The 22,509-nt window shown below is 57.4% G+C and overlaps 3 protein-coding genes across 8 annotated transcripts; 1 reads left to right on the top strand and 2 right to left on the bottom strand.

Moving 5' to 3' along the window:
* Window positions 1-116: 116 nt before the first annotated feature.
* SAP25 (Sin3A associated protein 25) lies at window positions 117-1,996 on the bottom strand. The gene is made up of 6 exons (XM_014562001.2): window positions 1,501-1,996; window positions 1,201-1,301; window positions 1,007-1,113; window positions 764-911; window positions 570-667; window positions 117-487 (listed from the first exon to the last, which is right to left on the bottom strand). Exons 1-6 carry the CDS (start codon window positions 1,644-1,646, stop codon window positions 194-196), a joined length of 894 nt encoding a protein of 297 aa, XP_014417487.2. The 5' UTR covers window positions 1,647-1,996; the 3' UTR covers window positions 117-193.
* Window positions 1,997-2,010: 14 nt separating this feature from the next.
* LRCH4 (leucine rich repeats and calponin homology domain containing 4) lies at window positions 2,011-12,885 on the bottom strand. 3 transcript variants are annotated; one of them, XM_032459684.1, is made up of 18 exons: window positions 12,568-12,857; window positions 8,893-9,037; window positions 8,628-8,754; window positions 8,357-8,462; window positions 6,423-6,559; window positions 6,160-6,275; window positions 5,920-6,019; window positions 5,599-5,689; window positions 5,427-5,503; window positions 5,250-5,311; window positions 5,019-5,141; window positions 4,835-4,903; window positions 4,632-4,741; window positions 4,443-4,526; window positions 4,139-4,224; window positions 3,838-3,975; window positions 3,668-3,745; window positions 2,011-2,395 (listed from the first exon to the last, which is right to left on the bottom strand). In XM_032459684.1, the coding sequence occupies exons 1-18, from the start codon at window positions 12,785-12,787 to the stop codon at window positions 2,291-2,293; spliced, it is 1,974 nt and encodes a 657-aa protein (XP_032315575.1). In that variant the 5' UTR covers window positions 12,788-12,857; the 3' UTR covers window positions 2,011-2,290. The 3 variants fall into 3 exon arrangements, with proteins under 3 accessions (XP_032315575.1, XP_014417479.2, XP_032315576.1); XM_014561993.2 differs by lacking the exon at window positions 2,011-2,395 and adding an exon at window positions 2,750-3,378 and having other exon boundaries at window positions 12,568-12,885; XM_032459685.1 differs by lacking the exons at window positions 2,011-2,395; window positions 3,668-3,745 and having other exon boundaries at window positions 4,139-4,315; window positions 12,568-12,862.
* On the top strand, window positions 12,154-22,401 carry FBXO24 (F-box protein 24). 4 transcript variants are annotated; one of them, XM_032459688.1, is made up of 11 exons: window positions 12,154-12,263; window positions 14,704-14,750; window positions 15,497-15,595; window positions 15,684-15,867; window positions 16,829-17,067; window positions 17,306-17,540; window positions 18,208-18,366; window positions 18,631-18,752; window positions 19,010-19,141; window positions 21,213-21,383; window positions 21,918-22,401. In XM_032459688.1, exons 1-11 carry the CDS (start codon window positions 12,251-12,253, stop codon window positions 22,056-22,058), a joined length of 1,542 nt encoding a protein of 513 aa, XP_032315579.1. In that variant the 5' UTR covers window positions 12,154-12,250; the 3' UTR covers window positions 22,059-22,401. The 4 variants fall into 4 exon arrangements, with proteins under 4 accessions (XP_032315579.1, XP_032315577.1, XP_032315578.1 ...); XM_032459686.1 differs by having other exon boundaries at window positions 12,160-12,263; window positions 21,696-22,401; XM_006187955.3 differs by lacking the exons at window positions 12,154-12,263; window positions 14,704-14,750 and adding exons at window positions 12,903-13,339; window positions 14,537-14,539 and having other exon boundaries at window positions 21,696-22,401.
* Window positions 22,402-22,509: the final 108 nt, after the last annotated feature.

The following is a 22,509-nucleotide window of genomic DNA, read 5'->3' as shown; positions in this document are numbered from 1 at the left end:
CCCACTGTACAGGGTAGCCAATGAGTAACAAGAATTTGAGGGGAGACAGCCAAAGCCGTGGTGGAGGAAGAAACCCCATCTCTGCCTTCACGCCTCACTCTGCTGTCACAAGGAGCCGGTTTGCAAACCAACACTTTTATTGTCAACAGAACTGCCTAGGGAAGTAAGGGGGCCCATCCTGCCTCCAGAGAGGCTATGGACAATGGGTGTCTGAGGCCCCTGGGAGAGATGGGTCAGTGCAGTGAGAACAGCTCCGGCCACCACTGGCGCCTGGGTGGTCAGAGATAGGGGCTAGGGGGCCAGCAGGGGGCGTGGGAGCCTTGGATGAGCTGGGTCTCGGCTCTCCCTGGCTCATCTGCAGGAGGCCGGTGAGGGCTATCAGCTCAGGCCCACTGAGCCAGGTGGTGCAGCAGCCAGAGGATGGAGTGGGGAGGACCCAGGGGGACATGATCGGGGGTGGGAGCAGCAGCTTCAGACAGCCCATGACCTGAGGAGAGAGGAGGGGCAAGTGTCTCCTCCCAATGCCTGAGTGACGGCTGGGGTGAGGCCAGGGCGGAAAGAGCGCTCACCTGGTGAGGGGCCTCAGACAGGTACAGGGGAACACGCTGCCCACAAGGCAGCAGTGGGTCTGAAAGAAAGACATCTTCACAGCACATCACTGGGAGCCCTGTGGAGAAGTGGGTACGGTGGCAAGCTCTGCACTGGTCCCCCCGCAGAGTTCATGCAGCCTCACTCCAGAGCCTGAGGGGACCGAGGGCAGTACCTGCATCCCTGGGCACCTGCTCTCCACTCTGATGTCCTGCTAGACCAGGCCTGAGGACCCTGCTTGAAGCTGCCTCGTACAGCGGCCAGAATGAAGGATGACACAAGGTCCGGCCTGAGAAGGAGGCTCCAGACGCACAGCTGGGCCCCTATGGAGGGTCAGGAAAGATTCCTGAAGTTTCAGCCCCCTCTCAAGGCATCCCTGCCCCACCAGAGGCAGGAGCCACAGGTACCCCCAACTCACCCACACTAGGCGAGGTCCTGCTTTAGCCTCATAGTTGGGGTCCCATGGTGCCAGCAGGGTCATCCTTGGTGGAGCCAACTCCCAGGTCATTTGTGGGGAGACAGGAACTGGGGGGAATACTTTAAGTGATTAAAACAGATTCAGGAGTTGGTAATAGGGTCTTGGGGGTAAAGGTGGCAGCACTCTGTACCTACCTGTGGTTCCAGGGGGTTGCTGGGCAGCCAAGCCTGGGGGAGGCCATGACAGCAGCTGTTCTTGCTGGGTCCAGGAAGGCCTTCGGGACCTGGGCTGAGGACTGGGAGGGGGCAGTACTGATGCTCACAGCCTCCCCCAGTCACCTCCCCGCTCTGAGTCTGAGTATTTCCAAGGCAGGACCAAGGGTGCCCAGTACGGGGAGACTGATCGTACCCATTCTTCGGTAGGAACAACAGATTTTCTCACACTGTGGGCCCCCAGTAGGATTTCCCCCAAGTGCTGCTGGTGGAGCCCCTCACCTGTCCTGTGGGGGTGTTCCCAGCTCCCCCAGGGATTCCTCTCCAGAGTCCCAGGCCTCGCCAGGGTCGCTGCCTGCCGAAAGGCCTTGTTCCTCGGGCGCCTGCTCCTCGCCCACGCTCCACCGCCGGGGGTACCAGGGCAACATGCCGGGACTGGGGGCAGGGCGGCACCTCCGCACCCTGCGCCCGCACCACTCGGGCCTCCCGCGCCTCCCGCCTCGCACTCGCGGCCCCGACTCGGGCCCGGCGTCCCCTGGCCGACCGCGCTACCCAGCGCGTCTCTGCAAGCCCAGGTCTCGGCCCACCTCGCGGGGCCTCGTGACGCCAGCGCCCAGCGCGTTTCCGGGCCACGTGGCGCGCGCTCCCGCCGGGGTCCCGCGGGCGCCCCCTGGCGGTGGGGGCGGCGGGGCCTACGCACCAGATGGACGAACAGCCGCACCGCGTGGTGTATGTGGAGGCGACCGCGTCCACGCCACGCACCGCTTTCGTTCTCAGACACACACACACCTAAGGGGCAACCTAGAGGGCTTCTGGCTTCTCTTTATTGCACTTGACACAAGATCCAGCGACCCGCTTTCCATCCCAGACCCTGGGCCGCACGCAGAGGCGGCCACGCGCCTTGCTGGGCCGGCCAGCTTCCAAGCTCTCAGGCAGTGAGGTGCCCGAGGAACAGGGCCAGGCCCGAGGCCGCCCTCACCAGTCCTCGCTAGACAGCAGAGCCCAGGCGCGTCTGTCTTCTCTGTTCCTGGGGTCCCGACTGGGTCGGGGCCCTGCGCCCCGACCTCAACCCCTAAGGCCGTTCCAGCAGCGCATGGACGACAGCAGCGATGTATGGGAGGCCCCTGCCCGGGGCCCCCTCCTCTTCCAGGATGTGGTGGGGCTGGCACAGGGACTCCTGGGGGGAGGGGCCCAGGTTAAGTTCCCCTTGTCACCACCTCCTGTCAGCTGTAGGCTGGGAGACACCCAAAGGGAGTCTGGGCAAAGGGGGTTGATAAGATGTAGGGGGCAACGGTCAGGGGCACCCTGGACATGGCTGGGGGATAATGAGATGCAAGGAAGCTGCCAGCAGATAACAGAAGGGAGACAACACAGGGGGCCCACACTCAGGGGTAAGGAGAGACCTGTCATTTCCAGAGGGAAATGCTGGAGTAGGCAGGCTGGCACACGGAGTCCCCGGGCACAGTAGGAGCAGTTGCAAACACGCGCGCGCGCGCACACACACACACACACACACACACACACAAAGTGGCCACAGTCTGTACAATTTATACAAGAGACAGGGACCCAGCCTGGGCCCCAGCATCCCCTACAAATATAGAGTTCTCTCTACAAAATATAGATAATTTAGCCCCCCATAGCAGCTGGGGGGGTGGGGGTGCAAGGAGGAAGGTTAAGATCCACCCTCTGGGGAAGCAGAGGGCAGGGCAGAGAGGACTTGAAGGCACCATCAGCACTGAGAGGGGAGGGACAGGGGGCGGGGCTACAGGAGGGGACCAGAGGCTGGGGGCCCAGGGTCTGGGAACACCAGAGTGGGGCCTCTGGGGTCAGTGTTTATGATGGGAGGGCATTCACTAGTGTCTTTGGTAGGGGCTGAAGGCACCACCGGTGGGGATGGGGGTTGCACAGGAGTCTTATAAATAGAAATAGGGCGACGGGGTGGAGAGGGGGTGACTTCAGGTCCTAGGAACCCAGGAGTCGAGTGTAGACGACACAGAGCAGCAGCATGAAGACCACGTAGAAGAGGATGAAGCCGCCCAGACCAGAAAGGGGCCAGAGGGGTGGGGGGGGCCTGCCCCCCACCCGCTTCACAGCCTCCAGGGTGGTCCAGAGCCCCTGGGTGGTGCCCTGGAGGAGATCCGAGGGCGAGCACAGGTCAGCCTGGGAAGGGAGAGTAGGACAGATGGACAAGGACAAAGGAGAGACGTCAGCAGCAGCAGCAGCAAGACAATCCCTCCCACCCCTTGACCTCAGGTGCCAGGGCCAGAGCCATGCCAGCATGCAGAGTGCAGGGAAGGGAGGCGTGCAGGACGGGCTGGCGGATGTGCTTCCTTCTGGGGAGTAGACATCCCCGTGAATGGAACCCTGCCATCCATGCAGAGTGCTAGGCTGAGCCCAGGACACTGCATCCCAGAGACCAGCCCCAGGCTCCTGAGAACACACCCCATACCTCAGGCACCCCCATTTTTCGACAGGCTTCTAAGAAACTCTCCACATTCTTCCGCGACTTGAGGGCACTGAGTTTTGGCTGGGGGTGGGTAAGAAAGGACAGAGAGTAAGGGAGAGGCCACGGGAGTTCCCTGTCCCAACCCCTACTTCCTGCCCCGGGCCCCAACTGACCACAGCAGGTGAGGGCACGTGAATGAAGGGCACGGAGCGGGGCCGCAGCTGGTTGGCCAGCTGACAGAGGATGACCCCATTGGCTAGAGCCTCTGCCAGGTCCTCGGGCAGGGGCCGCTGCAGCTGTGACTCAAGGACCTGGGAGGCAGGGGAAGGAGGGGGGAAGGCAGGGTCAGCAGGGAACTCCCGTCTGCCCCTTCTGTCTTCAGTGGAAACACCACGGTGGGCAAAGAGGATGCTGAGAGAGGCCAGGAAACTCAAGGCACCCAGACCCCACCCTTGCGGATCCCACCTCTCATACCTGGCGTAGTTGAGCCATCACCTCCTTTTCATCCAAAAGCTGGGGAGATCGCCGAGGTCTCAAGACAGAGTCTGGTGAGGAAGGGCCTGGAGAAAAAGGAGAGCGTGGGGCTGTCTCCACTATCCACCATCGACTTCACAGCCGGGTCGCAGTGTCTGGCACCCACATCTCCTGCCTCTGTGTGAGATTTTCCACACAAAGGGACAATTGACCAGAGAACTCCCAGGCCAGTAGGGGTAACCGTAGCCCAGGGGTTAGTGCTGCATGAGCAGTGGGTTAGTACTGGGGAGGGGGGAAGACCCACCTGAGCTACTCTGAGAAGAAGATCGGAAGAGGAAGCTGTTTGGTCTCTGAATGGAGCCGAGCGGCCGGGGAGCAGGTGCTGTTGCTGGGGGCCAGGGGACAGGTGCAGGTAAGAGAAACATCCCCTCAGTGTCCTACTCCTCCTTCAGGCAACCAGGCACCCATCCTTTTCCCATAGCCCCCGTCCCACCTGGTCCAGCTATGGGAGGGGGCTCCTGAGAGATGGAGGCAGCGGTGGGGATGGGGGCTCCCTGCACCCCTGAAGCTCCCAGCGGGGTGGCATTGGACTTAGGCGTGCCGCTGTGGAGAAACAGAGAGGGAATTTGAGGGGGAGGTCTGGGGAGGGCGTGTAGGGAGAGGACTGAGGGAGGTGGAGCCCAGGACTGCACGTACTTGTAGGTGGCCTGCATGGACGAGGCAGCAGCACCCCCACCAGAAGCCCTGACTCCCAACTTCAGAAAACTAGAAAATGAAGGAGATGTGGGTCAGTAGTGCCACGCAAGGGCCCTGCCAACCCTGAGAGGCAGAGCAGCTCAGTGCCCGGGCCCACCGCCCAGCAGGCGCCCTGTGCCCACACCTGTCCCTCCTGGGTGCCCCCCCCACTCCACTCTGCTGCTGCTGCTGCTGTCGCCGCTCGCGCTCCTGCCACAACTGCAAGGTGTCTGGGCGCCGCCGCTCCTCCCCTGCCGGCTCCTCCCGCCTGAGGGGAAAAGGTGGGATGGGAGGTAGAGCTGGGGGCAGGGGAGAGGAGAGAGGGGCAGGGTGATGGAGTAAAGGGAGGAGTTGCCAGCCCAGGTGGCTCTGGTACCTGCTGCTCAGTGCCCTCTCCCTGTCCCCAGCCACAGGGCTTGGTTCTGGTGGCCGCTGCTCCTGAAGAAATAACAGCAGAGGGGCTGAGCGGGGGACTGTTCCCCAAGCCGGGGCAGGCCCCCTCTCTCCAGCTCTCTCCTGGAGGTTGGGTGCAACGCGGGGGCTGGCCCCTCACCTCGCCAGCACCTCGCTCCTCGTCCTCCCCAGGGACGTGGCTGTCGATGAAGTCGATCTGCTCAGGGTCACCATCAGCTGGAAAGAGCAGGGCACATCAGCGAGCAGATGGGGGCACTCAGGCCCTCATCCATTCCCCCCAGCCCCTGGTCTGCCACCCGGCTGCTACTCACCAGAGCCATCCTCCCTCCGCTCCCTGGGTCCCCGAGGCTCCCGGGCCAGCTCGGAGATTCGGAAGGACAACTCTGAAAATTCATCTGTTGACTGTAAATGCAGAGATGCAGAGATGGGAGACAGCCTTTCTGGAACTCATGGGGTCCAGAGCCTCGGGCTTTGCTGCTGAGCCAGCCCTTCCCCGAGATGCTTGGGCAAGGGAAGGAGAGGACAGCTCTGGCCACCAGCTATCACTCTGAGATTTACAGGCAAAGGGTCCTGGCTCAAAGGCTCTCCCTGGGGCTGAGATCCATAGTGTCCCTTGGAAAGGAGGCCCTTACCTCATTTCCAGACCACCTCTTGCTGCCACTGTCAACGCTGTGGAAGCCCGAGTCCAGCCCACCATCGTACCGACGTCCTGGAAACAAGTCCTCGGCTGGGCTGGGGCCAGCCAGGGAGAGCTGGTCAGTCCTATTCCGGGCAGCAACCCCTTCACCCTCCCCCTGGAAACCATGGGGTCCCTGGTGCAAGGAAGTGGTTTAAGTATCTGGGGGCCTCCTTCCTTCCCACTTGGAACTTACCAGGGACTGAAACTCGGGGGACGGGATGGGGCCAGGTCCCCCAGTGTAGACCCCCCTCGCCGCCCAGCCTCTGTTGACAAATACTTGAAGATGTGAAGTTTCCCCTTCAGGCAGATCTAGGTGTGGAGGTGCATGGGGGTAATTAGTTAGGGGAAGGGAGGGGGGCTCCCTAGATCCTGCTTGACTACCAAAGGGACCCATGCCCCCAACTCTTGCTTGTCCTCAGCCATGTCTCTGCAGCCCAGCCCAGGCCCACCCCTCACCTGGGCAGGCGGGCTTTGCAGGGGGTTGCTGTCCAACAGAATGACCTGCAGGTGCCTGAGGCGGCAGAAGGAGACCGGGATGCGGGAGACACGGTTACAGGAGAAATCCAGGCGGACAAGAGGAAGGTCCCCCAGCTCTGGGGGTGGGTGAGGGAAGAGTCAGGAGCATGCCCAGGGTGGGGCCTTGTACTCACTTCCTCTGCCCCCTGCTCTGACCACCCAGTCATGCCTGGGTCCACCAAGCTGTGGGCACTTCCCAGGAACCATCTCCCTGCTCCTCTTCCTGTTCAAATCGACTTCAACTGCTTCCCTCTTCCTTTCCTCCCTGCCCACTCCACGCTGTAACTGCTCCTTCCTTCTCAAGTGACCATCACAGGGCCCAGACCAAACTGTGACACTGAGCTGTTCAAAAGCCTTCCAGGATGTGCTGCCGGGGCTGGGGCAGGTGAGCAGCTGTGCCCTGCACAAAGGCACAGGCAGGAGGGGGCTGCGACGCCACTGCACTTCACTAGCCAAGCCCTGGCCCACCCACAGGCCAGGGTGCCCCCCTCCACTTCTCAAAGAGGCCCCATTGGATTAGTGGTGGCCCAAAACATGGAATAAGAATAAAAATCGCCATTCTCTGTTCAAGCACCACTCCCTGGTTAAGGAGTGCACGACCTGGCTCAGCCCAAGTTTCCCACCTCACCAGCAACCCTCATACCACATCAGACAACCCTCCAGCCCCTGGGCTTCTGGGCCTCTCCACACACTGTTTGCTCAGCTGGGATAGCGCCATTTTCCTGTCCATTGCATCTTTTAAGGTTCAGCTTAAGTGTCACCTCCTCTATGAAATCTTTCCAGACACTAGGTTGGAATTCATTGCTCCTTCCTCTGTGTCCCCAGGGCCTTTTGCTGGGATCTCTTTTATGGCTTAGAGAGCCCTGACCAAACGCTTATTTGTACCCCCACTGACCTAGAAGGACACAGGGCCAGCTAGCAGTAGGGGGAGCCCAGAGAAACGGACGCCCACCTGACTCCCCCTCCTCCTTCTTCAAAACCGGGGTTAGCATGGCCCCGGTTCTTCCCACCCAGCCCTGGCTTGCCTTTCTAACCACATCTGTGCTGGACCCTCCCACCTCCATGCTTTGCACACAGGGTTCCTTCTGCCTGGGTTGCAGAAGGATGGAGAACTCTACTTCAGAGGTCAGCTCCTGCTGCGCTAAGGTCTTCCTCAGGGTCCCCAAGCACAGCCGTGTGCCGCCCTCTAGCTCCCATGGCTCTTTAAGTATCCCATTCTAGCATCTTCCTCTGCTTGTCTCTCCCCATCAAGCCATTAAATCTTAAGGGTTGGCCCCAGATCCGAGTCACATCACTCACATCTATCTGGTCCCCACCTACAACACCGGAAAGACACACATCGCTGGCTGAAAGGAAGGTGTGCCTGCTTTGCAGCAAAGACTGTCAAATGTCAGGGAGCATCACAATTAGCTCATTAACATGGGGCTGCCTGGGCTCCAGCACACAGCCTCACTGACTCAGAATCTCTGGGGAGGCAGCACAGGGCCTCACCTGACTCGGGTTCTGAGAGCTCCTGCTGGAGTGAGTGGTGACACTGGGTGACCTGAAGGCCCCTTCCGACTGCGAGATTCTACAGGGTGCTCTGCCCTCACCCGCTCCCCTTCCTGTGCCTTTCCCCACGTTTGTCAAGTACGGCTAGTAGCCCATGCCTTGCCGGCCTCAGAGAGTTCCTGGTCAAGAGCAAGTAAAATAATCTACAGAGTGTCTGATACATTGTGAAACCCTGTCAACTGAGGCATTATTTTTCCTTGAAGATTCCTTGTCTGTGACTTCTCCGAGCTAGTAACACACACACACACACACACACAGACACACACACACACACACACACACACACACACACACACACGCCCTCTAGTTCTTCATTTCCTCACCATCAGGCAGGGTGCTAAGCTGGTTCCTCCGAACATTCAGATCCCTCAGGGAAGAGAGGCCGCACAGCTCTGCGGGTAGGGACTGCAGCTCATTGCTGCTCACGTCCTGGGATGAGGAGAGAAGCAGGGAAGGAACCACAAGACCAGGACCATCAGAAGTGGCCTGAACCCAGCCACCCCTTTGGTCTCGGCCTTTCCCTGACTCCCCCACCAAAAGCTCCCTAGCACCTGGCTCATCAGTACCCCCTCCCGCCCTGCTCCTCATTCTCACAAGCTGTCGCAGGCTTCCCAGGGCGCCAATGTCAGGAGGCAGGGCTCCCAGTTTGTTGTTGCTGACAATGAGCACGCGCAGGGGCAGCTGGCAGATGTAGGGGGGCAGCGATGACAGCTGGTTTCGGCTGTGGGAAGGAGGAAGGAGGTGGGCTCACTCCCCGGGCACGGCATCCCAGCGTTGCCCTCCTTGCAGGGTCACCGGGGAGGTCACTCAGGGGCCCAGAAGGACAAGCCCCCACCCTCCCCTGGCCCTGCCTCCCTACCTGAGGTTGAGGTAGGTGAGAGCGGTGAGATTCCCCAAGGCTGGGTTCAGGCATCTCAGACAATTGTGGTAGAGGCTCAGGCCCTCCAGGGACACCAGCTGGCACGCTGCCTCTGGCACCTCGGGGAACCGGTTCCGGGACAGGTCTAGGGGAATCAGGTGGCAGCGGAGAGCTTGCATAGGCCCAGCCCTGGACAGGAGGACCTTGAACTTCCCCAGTGCCAGTTGCCCAGCCCTCTACCTCCCCAGCAGACCTATAAACCTGGACTCCCTAGAGCAAGAAGAAAGCCTTCTGTAAACTGGAGCACATTCCAAGCATGACCAGAATGGCAAAGGGAAGGCAAAGGCCTTGGGGTCACTGGGCTGGAGAATCCTAGACTTGGGGGGACGAGTCATGAACACCACCTTCAAACACACAAGTGAAGGGCTATTCTGCGAGGGTGGCTAGATTCTACAACTCTTGCTCCTGTTCTTCTGTGATGCCTGGAGAGGTGGGAGGCAAAGGTCATAGGAAAGGGTTGGCACTCCAAAGAAACCAGGAAGGTGATGGGCTGGGAGGCCCAAGGTAAAAATACGGACAACTTCTGAAGGGGACGACCGAGAAAGCCCATCTCTCCTAGGGCCCTGTCTCCCAATCTCAACCTACTTTCAACCCAGGGGAGAAACCAAGGGTCATTATAGCCTGACTCTAGAGACCTGACACCGCATAGTGGTTCTTTACCAACCCCAGAGACCAGCAAGCCAGCTCCAGGGGACTATGTAAGTTACAGATTCCCAAAGACCAGGAGGGAAAGGTAAGCAGACCAAGCTGGAAGTGGGAGTGAGAGTCCTCAGGCCCCTCCCACACGGGCACTCTTCTTCAGGGCTGGTCTCCTTCCCACCCTCCTGCAGCGCCACCAGCCCTCCTCTACTTCCTCTCTCACTGACCCAGACTTCAGACCAGCCCCTCAGCCTGGGTCTCAGGCATGGGCGAGGAGTGCAGAGGGAGGGAAGGAGGCCAGAGTCTATCGCCATCCCTTTATCTCAAGTGGTGGCTTGCTATACCCATGCAAGGAGTCGGCCGTGGGGTTCCCACCAGTCTGGAGGCACTGCTTAGACCTCTCCAAGCCTGGGTTTCTGTTTCCTCTGCTCAGCCTGCATTGGGAGGGGCCTTGGGGCTGCTAGGGGAAGTCCCAGGCCACAGCACTTGGGTGAGTTTCTGAGAGGGCCCCCCCAGGGAGGGGCAAGCAAAAGCTGAGGTGGGAGGACTGGGGTATATCCCCCAAGGAAATGAGTCTTGTGACAGGAAATGAAGTAGAAACAATCTGTCAGGTTCTGGTTCTGGTGAGCCCTGTGTGTACCAGGGCGGGTGACTGGAGCCTGACGCCCCAAGAATCCTCCTCTCCCTCTCTGCTCCACCCCTGGTGGGCACCAACAGGAGACCTGTCACAGGAGAAGACAGTTCCGGAGGCTGTGGGAGGATCGGAGGCAGGGGCCGTCCTCCCACCCTCACCCTCCACCTGCCTGCCTTCTCTGCAGCCACAAGCGTGTGCGCAAGGGCACGCGCGTGGAGGAAGAGGGTGGAGAGTAAGTTCCGATGGGGCAAGCGGCGGGGGGGGGGGGGCAAAAGCTAGGAGCGGAAGGGAGCCCAGGCTGGAGGAGGCAGCGCACAGGAGGCACAGGATGTGGTCTGTGAGAGAAGGAGCTGCACTTCTCTTTTGTGAGAGCAGCCCCTCCCCCCGTCAGGATTTGTCCTACTATCAGGGCCTGAGGAATAAGTCCAAGGGATATCAGGGACCTGCGCCACAGAAACCGTGCAAGGAAGGCGCTCATTGGGAAAGAGCTGGGAAAGCAGGAGGGGAGGGTTCCAAATGACTAGGGCAGCAGAGCGTTGAAGCTTTGAGTCTGTCCGGGGGAAGGGCAAGGAGGTGTGGGGAGCAGGGCACGGGCCACACTGACTGGGTTCCTGTCACTTCCCCTTTCCACCCCAAGCTGTAAGCACCCTGCTTTGGGAGAGGGGACAGAGGAGAGCGTTCTGGATCAGATAGACCCACCAGCCTAGAACCTGGGCCCTGAAAGTACTGAGGACTCCTGGGTGGAGAGCAGGGCAGAGAGGGGTTCTCAGGAAGCTGGGATTGTCCCGCTTCCCCCCCCACAAGCTTGCTCAGGGAGAACCGGCTGCACCCTGAGCCGGAATGCTGGGGGAGGAGGCGGGAGAGGGTAGGAGCTGGGAGGGGCCCTGGAGTTCTCGGTAGTTTTCCCCAGGAGTCCACTCACAGAGAAAGACAGAGCCCTAAGGAGAATAACATTTGGTCTTTGTCAAAAAACAAGCAAGGGGGAGGGGAAAGGGAACAGACGGCGAGTGTCACACAGCTGCTGAGGTCAATCTGGAGGTAGGGGGTTAGGCGGCTGGGGGAAACTGGGAGGGACAGGAGTGGCTCCTGGGGCTCACCAATTCCCTAAACTCACTGGCTATAGTGTGGGCAAGTTAGTTTACCTAGCAACCCAAGACAAGTGGAGTGGTTAACTGGTTCTCCCCAGATTAGTAGAGGAAAGAGAATGTGGCGGTGCCCACAAGGGTGTCTGCAGGTGAGCAGGCTCCTGCTAGGGGAGAAATGCAGTCCCAGGGTAATGTCATCAGGGGGACACACTCTCATCCAGCCCCAAGTCCCACCCTGGGCTTGGCGGGGTGGAGTTTTGGGAATGCAGTCCCCCGTCCCCTCCCAATCCCCACCCCTCCAGCTGCCAACCCAAGGTCAGCGGTTGCCTCCTGAGCAGCTGAGGCCTGACTCACCTGTTACAGTGGAGTCCCCTACACCCTACCATCTACAGACACCAGGGTGGATAGCGCACGATTAGAGGGTGGGGGAGTGGAAGGACAGTAGGACCGCCTCTAGCTTCCCAGTGCTCCTAGCTAGGAGATAAGATTTCCTTCCTTTCAGCAACTGCCTCAGGTCCCTCCCCTTAGGGAAAGCAGAAACTGAAATGGGAATTCTAGGGTCTCTATGAGATCATAGTCTCCGAAGTGACCTCACACACGCAAGGAGGAGGAGGAGTCTCAGATAAAGGGGTCAAGGATAATAGGAGGAAGAGCTCACGGAGAAAAGAGCTGGGGGAGGTGGGAGATCTGCTTCTTTCTCACGGCCTGGCTGGGTGAAGAGAGGAGAGAGCTAGCGACCTTAGGGGGCGGGACTACAAGCAAAGGAAGCAGAAACTTGGGGTTGTCAGGGGCAAATCCATGAGAAGCGGGGGCCTGGGTATCTTGGTGGAACAGGGCAATGAGTCGGAGACGAAGTGGAGAAAGAGAAAGGAGTCATTAGAGGGGTTCTTTGGGGCTGCTTTATGGACCGATCAGAACTGAGATTGAAGAGGTCACGCAAATGAGACAACCAGGTGAGGGGCGGGACCATTCTACAGGTGCGCAGACATGCAAATAAGAGAAGCGGCGGGCGGAGGCTTCTCACAACGCTCCGCCAGGGATGCTGGGCGTTCCGTGCAAACGAGAAATGCGCTCATTGTCTAGCAGTTCTTAAAGTGGGGAGGGGGTGGTAGCAGACTTATGCCAATCACCAGGGTCGAGAACTCCAACGGCCAGGTGAAGCGGCGGGCCAGATTCTCGGGCCCCTAGAGAAACAAGTGAAGGGGCGGTACTATGCAAATAAGGGTCCTGGCCAGGCTTGGGGCCGGGTGCACTCACCAGCCTGGGTGATGTCTGACAGGTCGTAGCTCCGGGCCGCGCCCCGGGGGAAGTACTTCAAACGTCGGTTAGACAGGTTCAGGGTCCCGGTGGCCACGGCCTCTTCTAGGGCTCGCTCTGCACTGCGGCTCCCGGGCAGACCCGGAGAGCCTGGAACGGAAGTCGTGGCCGCCGCCTCCTCACCCCCGGCGGCGAGTGGGGCCGCTACTGCCGCCGCCATCCGCTCCCGGCGGCTCCCGCTGCCTGACTGACGGGGCTGGCCGTCCCTCCTTTCCCCTCCCCCTCCTCGGAGCCGCCGTAGTCGCTTCTAGGGGGAGGAAGCGGGCTCAGGGACTCGGCGGACCAATCGCGGTTTCGAGGCTCGTCGGAACTGACTAATCAGAACCTGCCGAGAGGGTGGAGACTGCGGTGCTGGAGTGAGGCGAGAGAAGGGAGGGGGAATAGACTCGAGCGATCGCCAACTGCAGACGCTCCAGGCCGGCCCGCCCCGCGCAACCGCATCCAATCACAAACCTTGGGACTGGAGATGAAGCCAATCAAGTCCAATCAGGAGGCGGGGACGCCGGCACTCAACTAGAAGGGATTGAGGCCAAGAAACTCAAGCCCCGGTCCTTTTCCAACGAAGGCCAATCGCAACTCAGATGCAGGCGAATGACTGTCAAAAAGGCCAGTTAGATCCTCCAAAGGGAACCTGGCCTGGCCTCTTCTCTGAAGGATGGGTCTACCTACCAGTAGCATGGGCGAGAAGGCTGCCCCTTCGCTAAGGAGGCGGGTGAGCTAGAACTTTGAGACTGAGGTGAAGAATGTGACCGCGGTGCGCTGGGTCGGCTGGAAGCAGTACGGCGACTGCATTAGTGTATGCGAGCTAGACTTGTTAGGGAGCGAGGCAGCTTTGAAGGCGCCAGGGAGACCGTGGGGATTGGGGGAGAGGGAGGCAAGGCGACGCCTGAGGCCACTGCACGGGGGGTCGTTGCAGCAGCAGGAACCCGCCATTCCAGCTGCGGAGGCTGAGGACCCCATGACAGTCTCTGGATCCCGGGCGGGCGGACAGGCGGCTTCTCAGAGACTGGAGATGCCCAGCTCAACTCCTGGAGGGAGGGTTACGGGAGATGGGGAAAGCCTCGAAAATACCGCCCCAACTGTGATGATCAGACCTGGCGGGGCCAGGCGGGGGTTAGTCTAGAGGGACCACCGCATCTAGAAGAAATCCTCTGTTTTACAAATGAGGAAACTGAGGCAGAGGGAAGTTGATGAGCTGTCAAGATCAAACAGCAAGTTACCGACAGGTCGCAGTAAAAGCCAGGCTCCCCCCTGCATCAGCTTTTGCGATGGGCTTTTTTCTGTTCGCCTCCCGAGGTGAAATGGGGTGGTTAAGGGGACCCAGATACAAGAGGAAGCTGCCGATACTTGTTCAGTCCGCTGAGAGATCTTAACATCCTGTTAGGGGGCAAAAAGACCTAATATAATATAATACACTTAACTGGTTAATAGTTGCCTAGCCACAAACAGCTGAAGGTTCTTTCCCGTAAGTCACATCTCAGATGTTGATATTCCTTAAACATTTATTGAATTATTAAAATTCCATCATATGTATCCCAAACTAGCTGTTTACTAGTCCCCCTGAGTATGGGAGTTTGATTGGACGGTTGACAGTCTGTTAGCTAGCACAGTAAATCAATGAGTCTGTCATACTGTGGAGCTGAGGGCTGATTATCCAGGCCTGGATTCGTTGGAGTTCCTGGAAGAGCCAGCTGTTCCTTGGATGGATTGGTGAAGATCCTTTGCCCCCTACGTGGACAGACACAGCCCCAACTCCTACTGTTTCTCATCCATGTCACCCCCTGTCCCCATGAGACTACATTAATAGCTTAGACTCTGGGAGATACCCTAAGCTTTCAGAGTAAATCTATCCCTTTCTTCCACCTTAATAGGTTGCTCTTCCTACATGCAATCATGTTACTGTCCCAAGAGAGTGGTTTGTTTTTGGATGTGTTTCATGAAACTGTAGAGTTTGTGCTCAGTTGTTTTCAGTCTCATCTGGTGCATGCTTTCAGGAGATAGATGGTCTAATTAATGGAGTCATTCTTCCCCCTCACCTGTCAAACTGAGTTTATACTTTTTTTTTTTTTTTTTGAGTTTATATCTGCAAGCTACAAACCCCCTGGAGGCTCTGGCCTGCTGAGGTATGAAGAATTCATCTGTTTCTCTACAGAGTTGGTGCTAAAAGGGCATCAAGTGGAAAAACCTACTACTACTCCCTGAAAGTAAAGGTCTCATCTACCAAGTTGTTCACACTTTATTTCTCCTGTCATGCATATCCCACAAGCCACTGGGTGGCTAGAACTGAGGTAGAGCCAAGGAGCTGAGAGAGAAAATCCGGGGCAAGGTTGGGGAAAATAGGTCACAGTGGCTGGGCAGTGAGGTCACAGAGGTTTGTCTACCCCAGACTCCATGGGGGAGGGGCCTAGGAGGCAGAGGGGCCCCAGAGGTCCCCCAAGCCCAGGCAGGGAACATGGTGTGGGAAAGGCAGCTGGGACGGGGGCCAGGGAGCTGAGTACGAGGGGCCAAGGGGCCCGGAGAGATGAGGGCTGGAGCAGGGAGGGGGCAGTCAGGATGGTGAGGAGAAGCCGGAGACGGAAGCTGCAAAAATTCACCGGGCTGTGCGGACGGGAGGAGGGTCTCAGGGTGAGGGGTGGGGACGGCAAGGCAAGGGATGGCAGCAAGAGATCAGGGGAGGGATCATTTGAAGGAGTTGGACAAAGAACAAGGCAGACAGGGAGGGGTAACCCATGGACCTAGAGAGAAAGATGGGAGGATGTGACAGCACAGAGCCAGAAGTTAGAGCTATGAGCCCCTGCGACAGTAGTTAACAGAAGGGAGAAAGAGGCATGACCCTTATGGAACCCCTATGCGCCCCCTTCTTGGGTAGGTGAAGCGCAGCTGCCCTTCGTGTGGCCCAGAGCCTAGGGGTGAAGAGAAGAAGGGGAGAGGAAACCCTATTTCTGTGCAGCTGTTTCCCCCAGAGCTGGTGAGTCCTTGGCAAGAGTTGGTGTTAAGAATAAAGGACTGGGGGCCAGGCCCCCATGACCCCTGCTTTCCCCCTCCCGCCCCCGCAGGTGGAGCATATCATCTCATTCCTCCCGGTCAGAGATGTAGTGGCTCTTGGCCAGACCTGCCACTACTTCCACAAAGTGTGCGATGCCGAGGGCGTATGGAGACGCATCTGTCACCGGCTCAGTCCTCGCCTTCGAGAGCAGGGATCTGGGGTCCGGCCCTGGAAGAGAGCTGCCATTCTTAACTGTACACCTTCCCCAGAACCTCTCCTCTTTGCCTCTGTTCTACCTTATTCTGGGATCCCTCCTGCTCCCTAAAGTTGCCCGATGACCTCAGTATTCCCAACCAACCTTCCAGGGCCCCTTTCTCTGCAAGAAATGTGTTAGATTTAAACATACTCCATTAAGGACTTACTCCACGTCTCTAGAACCGCTCTCTGATAGACATATCACCCAGAGCCTCCACACGCATCCCTGCCAAGTCTCCCTCCATATTCAAACTCTTCCAAATCTTACCTTGAGACGTCCTCCTCTCTCCAGACCTGGAGTTCTCACTTTTCTAAACCAGGATTTTTCAACCTTGTCACTGTTGAAACTTTGGGCCAAATAATTCTTTGGAGGGAGGGGCTGTCCTTTGCATTGTAGAATGTTTAGCAACATCCCTGGCCTCTACCCACTAGAGGCCACTAGCACCTTCTCCATTTGTGACATGTTCCCTGAGGGACAAAAATCACCTCCAGGTTGAGAAACATGCTCTAACTCCCTCCCTTCCCAGGGAGCACCTGTCCAATAACTTTACCTCACACATCAGAGATTGAGATCCAGATAGCAGGTCCAGAGCAAGGGGTGAGGAAGGGTTCCTGGCCTTTCCCTTCATTCCTTTTCACTCCTCCTTCTGCTTTTTTGTGAATTCTGATATTTCCTTTGATGTCTCTTATGCAAGTTTGGACCAGAGAAGTGCCCACTTAGAAGCATGTGTATGGCCCTGGCCTGAGGTGGGGCAAACAACTGAAGTTCAGGCATGGGGTATAATTTTGGGTATTGTCTAAGCTTCCCAAATGCCCCTTGGAAGGGGTCTGTTCCCCAGGCTTGGGGAAGGAGAGGAGCTAAAGCCCATGGGATCTGAGAACTCCAGTTGGCCCAAGTTCTGATTCATCTGCCTGCACCTTCTCGCCTCCTTAAACCTCCCTCTCCTTTCCCTTTTCCAGACACAAAGGGCCTGTATTTCCAGGCATTTGGGGGCCGCCGCCGCTGTCTCAGCAAGAGCGTAGCCCCCCTGCTAGCCCATGGCTACCGTCGCTTCCTGCCCACCAAGGACCACGTCTTCATTCTTGACTATGCAGGGACCCTCTTCTTCCTCAAAAATGCCCTGGTCTCCTCCACCCTTGGCCAGATCCAGTGGAAGCGGGCCTGCCGCTATGTTGTGTTGTGTCGCGGAGCCAAGGATGTGAGTATCAGGACCCTGGAAGCTGAGACCCCACCTCTCCTCCGGGAACCCAGGGCCCACAGCAGTCCTGAGGTGTCCCCCTCAGGACAGTCGCCCTCCCATACCAGGAACCAGAAACCAAGTCCTCATTTCCGAGCCCTGGACCCAAGTATATCATCCCCTACCCAACGGTCCAGCTCCCTCAGCCTCATCCCACTACAAGTCCCTAGGTCCCAGACACCTTCATCTTCTCCTACAGTTTGCCTCAGACCCAAGATGTGACACAGTTTACCGGAAATACCTCTATGTGTTGGCCACTCGGGAGCAGCCGGGAGTGACGGGGACAACCGGCAGCCGGGCCTGCGACTGTGTGGAGGTCTACCTGCAGTCCAGTGGGCAGCGGGTCTTCAAGATGACCTTCCACCACTCCATGAACTTCAAGCAGATTGTGCTGGTCGGTCAGGAGACCCAACGGGCTCTGCTGCTCCTCACAGGTAGGGCTTAGAGCAGTGGTTTGCAAACTGTTTCCTGCAGATTCTTCAGAACCTGCTGTGGGAGGTGAGGAGGGAAGCCTCTCACCAAGGGTTCTACATGCCACCTTGTCCTGCTCTCAAACCAAACAGCTCTGCTTTTGTCTGTCTCCTAGCCTAGGATTCCACATAATGTTTCAGAAGTCCTGCTACAAAAAATCGTTTGGAAACCATTGTTCTAGTGAACACCTGATATTTTAAATTCTGATCTCCCCAACCTTCGTGCCAGGCACTTTATACCCCAAACTGTCCCCTACTTTCTGTGTTCCCTGTACTCGACGACCACATGCCCAAGCCTGAGACCTTCCAGATTTCTTAATGCTAGGCAGGACCCTAAATCCCTAGACATCACCCTTCCCAGCACTCAAATTGGATTCCGTCACATCCAACTGCTCGGCTTTCTCTCTACTCATCTCTCACACTGAAGAACTTCCCTGATTTAGTTTTGGTAGTAAGGGATGGAGTCAAGGGAACTTCCCTTTTTCACCTCTACCCTTTTTCTTCCAACCCTACTCTGGGCCAGTGAATGTTTTGTCCTGTTATGTCTTAGGGAGTTTCTTGGGAAGTTAATGCAGATGTTGGAGGGTCCCCTCACCCGCACAATTGTCTACCTCCCTGCCCCCTCCCCCAGAGGAAGGAAAGATCTACTCTTTGGTAGTGAATGAAACCCAGCTGGATCAGCCACGCTCCTACACAGTTCAGCTGGCCCTGAGGAAGGTGTCCCGTTGCCTCCCTCACCTGCGTGTGGCCTGCATGGCTTCCAACCAGAGCAGTACTCTGTACATCACGGGTAAGAACCACCTCCCTTCTTCCACAGATCCCAACTGTGGACAGACCTTCCAGATACAGACACCCCTCCTTATCCTTGGTCCAGCTCTGTGGTGGACCCATAGGGCATCCTAGTAAAGAGGTGTGTTTAGGTGCCCAGACGTCATATCTGGTGCATAGTGGGTGTGAGGCTCCCCAGACCTTGCATCTTTTGTCCCAGGTAGGGCCTTACCCCTAGGAAATGGGTGCCCAAAGCTGCTGAGCTGAGGGTTCCCGACCCCCCCAGACCAGGGGGGAGTGTATTTTGAGGTGCATACCCCAGGGGTGTATCGTGATCTCTTTGGGACCCTTCAAGCCTTTGACCCCCTGGACCAGCAGATGCCGCTTGCTCTCTCACTGCCTGCCAAGGTAGGATCCTGGAGGGGCAGGGCAGACCAGAGGGGGTGGGGCCTTTGAGACTGCAAGGTACTGAAACTCTGAAATATGATCAGGAATCAAATAATTGATCAGGGAGGGTCAGGGGACCCAGGGAGAGGGGTGACCTAGTGGGCAAGACCGAAAGTGATCAGCTGGCGATGGTAGGTTCGCAGTTGGGAGAGTCTGGAGCTCTGAGTTCTTCTGGAGACAACTGGATGCTCATCTCCCTTTTCAACCTTACCTCCTAGATCCTATTCTGTGCTCTTGGCTACAATCACCTTGGCCTGGTGGATGAATTTGGCCGAATCTTTATGCAGGGAAATAACAGATATGGGCAGCTGGGAACAGGGGACAAAATGGACCGAGGGGAACCCACACAGGTGAGACTGCTTCCCAGCCACTCTCATCCTGAGCCCCTTCCTTCCTCTAATTCCCTAACCCCTGGATCTCTTCACTTCTCTAGTTTCCATAGAATCCACTTCCAACTCCCCAGGAAGTTAAGCCAACCAGTACGTAATGCCTGTGCTACTGTGGCATGCCTCACCCAGGGTGGGCCCCACGAGGTGGGAGCTGTAAGTGCAGTAGGAACTGAGTGGAGTAGGGAGGTGGGCAGGGAGCAAAGTAACTAGAAGAGGTGAGATGCGAGCAGGGCCCAGTGGGTTAGATAGGATTCAGGTGGGTACCAGGAAAGGCATCCTGTGTAATGGAGATGGGGAGGAAGCTTGCACATCCCTGAGACAGTGGAAAGACCGGCTTGACTAGAGCAGAGTGTGTTTTGGAAACTGGTAAATATGAGGCGATATAGGTGGCTGTGAATCTATAGACGTACAGATTTGGAAAAGAGTCATGGCAAGTTCTGGAGCAGGAGAAGGCAACCCCCAGATGACTGAGAATAGATCACCCGGCCAGGGGGCACAGGAGGCCACCAGTGAGAGGCCCAGCGAGGCTGCTGAGTGACTCGAGCACCTGAGACAAGGACCTGTGGCTGGTACAGCAGCAGTGAGGACAGAAAGGAATGGATTTGTGAGGTGTTTTGAAAGAAAATGAACAGGTTCTGGAAACTAGGACCTAGTGACCTAGGACATAGGTGGCTGTGACAATAGATGGTATCACCAGTACACCTGTGAGTTGGAAAGGAATGCTGGTTTGAGAAAATAATGTGAATTTGGACTTTTTTTTTGCAGTGAGAGTAAAACACTAAAGTAGAAATGTCTAGCTGGATTCCATGTTGAACGAGGTTGAAACCACAAAAGCAGAGATAGAGGAGCAAACCTGGGTGGCAGCCGCCATTGTAGGCAGAGGGACTGACAGAATTGTCTCTGAGACAGAGACACGCCCTCAAATGCCACATCCCCAAAGCCATGAGCACAGAAAGTTTCAAAAAGGAGGGGGTGGTTAATGGTGACAGTGATGAATATACTCACTGTAGGAATATACTCACTGACATGGAAAGATGGTCAGGCCATATTTTTAAGTGAAAAAAAAATCATGACATGGTTTACAGAACACAGTCCATTTTTGTTTAAAAATAGACAACTTTCGTGTGTATGGTTATACAGGCAACAGTGAGGAAGAATATCCAGCCAGACAGCAATAGTGGGTGGTGGGATTTCCAGTGATTGTTTAAATTAATTTTTGCTTGCCAATAGTTTATAACTTTATTTCTATAAAGACCATCAATTACTTATGTATGTCTTCTGAATTAAAGCGCTCACAGTCTCAGGAGAAAGTGTACAGGGGAGGCCCTGGGACTTGGCAGCTGGGAGGTCAAGTGCCTTTGGAGAGAACACATCATAGTGTAGCAGGGAGAGAAGCCAAATCACAGAAGGTTCAGGAGAGGCTGGCTGTGGTGAGAACAAGAACGTGGTCCACCTCAGACTGATCGCATAGCCAGTCCTGCTGCCTAAAATACAGGTAGGAAGCAGCAGGAATCAGATGGTAATGTTTTTCCAAAACAGGGTGGCCATTTGGAAAGATAAGACAAGTTGAAAATACTAGAGAGGGAAGGAAGGAATAAGGGGAAGGCAGATCCTTCCTGGGCCCTGACCTGGAATTGCACAGCGAGCAAGAGGAAGGCTCTTCCTCCCTCGAGGCTGGAAGGCAGGATGAGAGGATGGACTGGCCCAGGCCTGCGGGGGCCCAGATGAGGGAGCAGATAGTGGGCCCTGGACTCAGGCAAGAAGCCTGTGTTCCAGGGAGCCAGGAGGAGGAACCCACAGACATGCTAGAGCTCTTGTGCTCAGTCTAGGGCTGCCAGGGAACAAAGGAAGGGGAGATGGCTGCCAGTCTGCAGTCAGATCTCTTAGGGGAGGGGGAAGTATTCTGGGTCCATCTCTTCCATCCCCTAGTTTCCTGAGATGCTGCCCTGAGCCTTTCTGTCACCCATCTCCAACCTGGGCCCCCCAGTCCCTTGGCTTTCCCTGCTCAGGGACCCCGGCCCTGTGTCCTCAGGTACATTATCTGCAACGCCCCATCGCCCTGTGGTGTGGCCTCAACCACTCCCTGGTGCTAAGCCAGGGCTCGGACTTCAGCAAGGAGCTGTTGGGCTGTGGCTGTGGGGCCGGAGGCCGCCTCCCTGGCTGGCCTAAGGGGAGCGCCTCCTTCGTCAAGCTCCATGTCAAGGTCAGAGCAGAGCCAGCAACCAGGGAGGGCCGGGGCCACAGAGCCAGGTGGCCCCTAGGACTGTAGCTGGGACTCCCGCAGGGCCCGCTTCCCCAGCACCACCCACCTCCCAGTCCTGCCACGTACCATGGCACTTGGCTCTCCCTTAGCTGACCTTGCTGGTCCTCTCTGACCTCGCACAACCTTGGGGCTCAGCCAGCCAGCTCACTTGCTGGCTCAGGGCTGGTCTGAGTGGGAGGAACACAACAGCTGGGGCTTCCTGGGAACCCCTCACTAAGGCCCCACTCAGCCACGCCGCGTCTGTCCTCCAAGGTCCCTCTGTGTGCCTGCTCTCTCTGCTCGACCCGAGAGTGCCTCTACATGCTGTCCAGCCATGACATCGAGCACCATCCCGCCTACAGGGACCTCCCAGCCAGCAGGGTGGTGGGGACCCCCGAGCCCAGCCTGGGGGCCGGAGTGCCTGAGGACCCCGGAGGGGCAGCCCGGGCCTGTGAGGAGTACCTCAGCCAGATCCACAGTTGCCCCACGTTGCAGGACCGCATGGAAAAGATGAAAGAGATCGTAGGCTGGATGCCCTTGATGGCTGCGCAGAAAGATTTCTTCTGGGAGGCCCTGGACATGCTGCAGAGGGCTGCTGGAGGGGTTGGCCAAGGCCCCCCAACCCCTGAAAGCTGACCTCCCTCTCCTAGTCTCACCCCTGAAGGGGGAGTCCAGCCCTGGGCCAGGGGCTAAGGAGAGATGAAGTGGTGGCAGTGAACACTGGGGTGGGGGTGGGGGACCACACGAGGGTGGGGCCTGCTAGACATGCCAGGGTGGGCAGGGAAATGTTTTGTAAAATATTTGGGGGGCTACCCAGGAGGGGCCCCTGACCTGACTATCATGGACAAAAGATTTGATGGATAAATACAATAAAAGGCTGAAGCAAGGCCTGGTTTGGAACCCTGGGTCCTGGGAGGAACACAGGGCAGGAGTTGGCGGACCTGATGCCTCGCTTGGTGGACGAGGGAGGGTAGGAGCGTGACTGGGCAGGCAGAGCAGCCGCAGCTCAAGCTGTCACTTACTGCAGAGTTGACAGCACCTGGATCCTTCAGCCCATTTTCCTCTCCCAACCCCAAGACCAGGCACC

Source organism: Camelus ferus, chromosome 18, assembly GCF_009834535.1.
Source record: "Camelus ferus isolate YT-003-E chromosome 18, BCGSAC_Cfer_1.0, whole genome shotgun sequence".
NCBI lineage: Eukaryota > Metazoa > Chordata > Mammalia > Artiodactyla > Camelidae > Camelus > Camelus ferus.
This window is presented reverse-complemented; position numbering and strand designations above follow the sequence as displayed.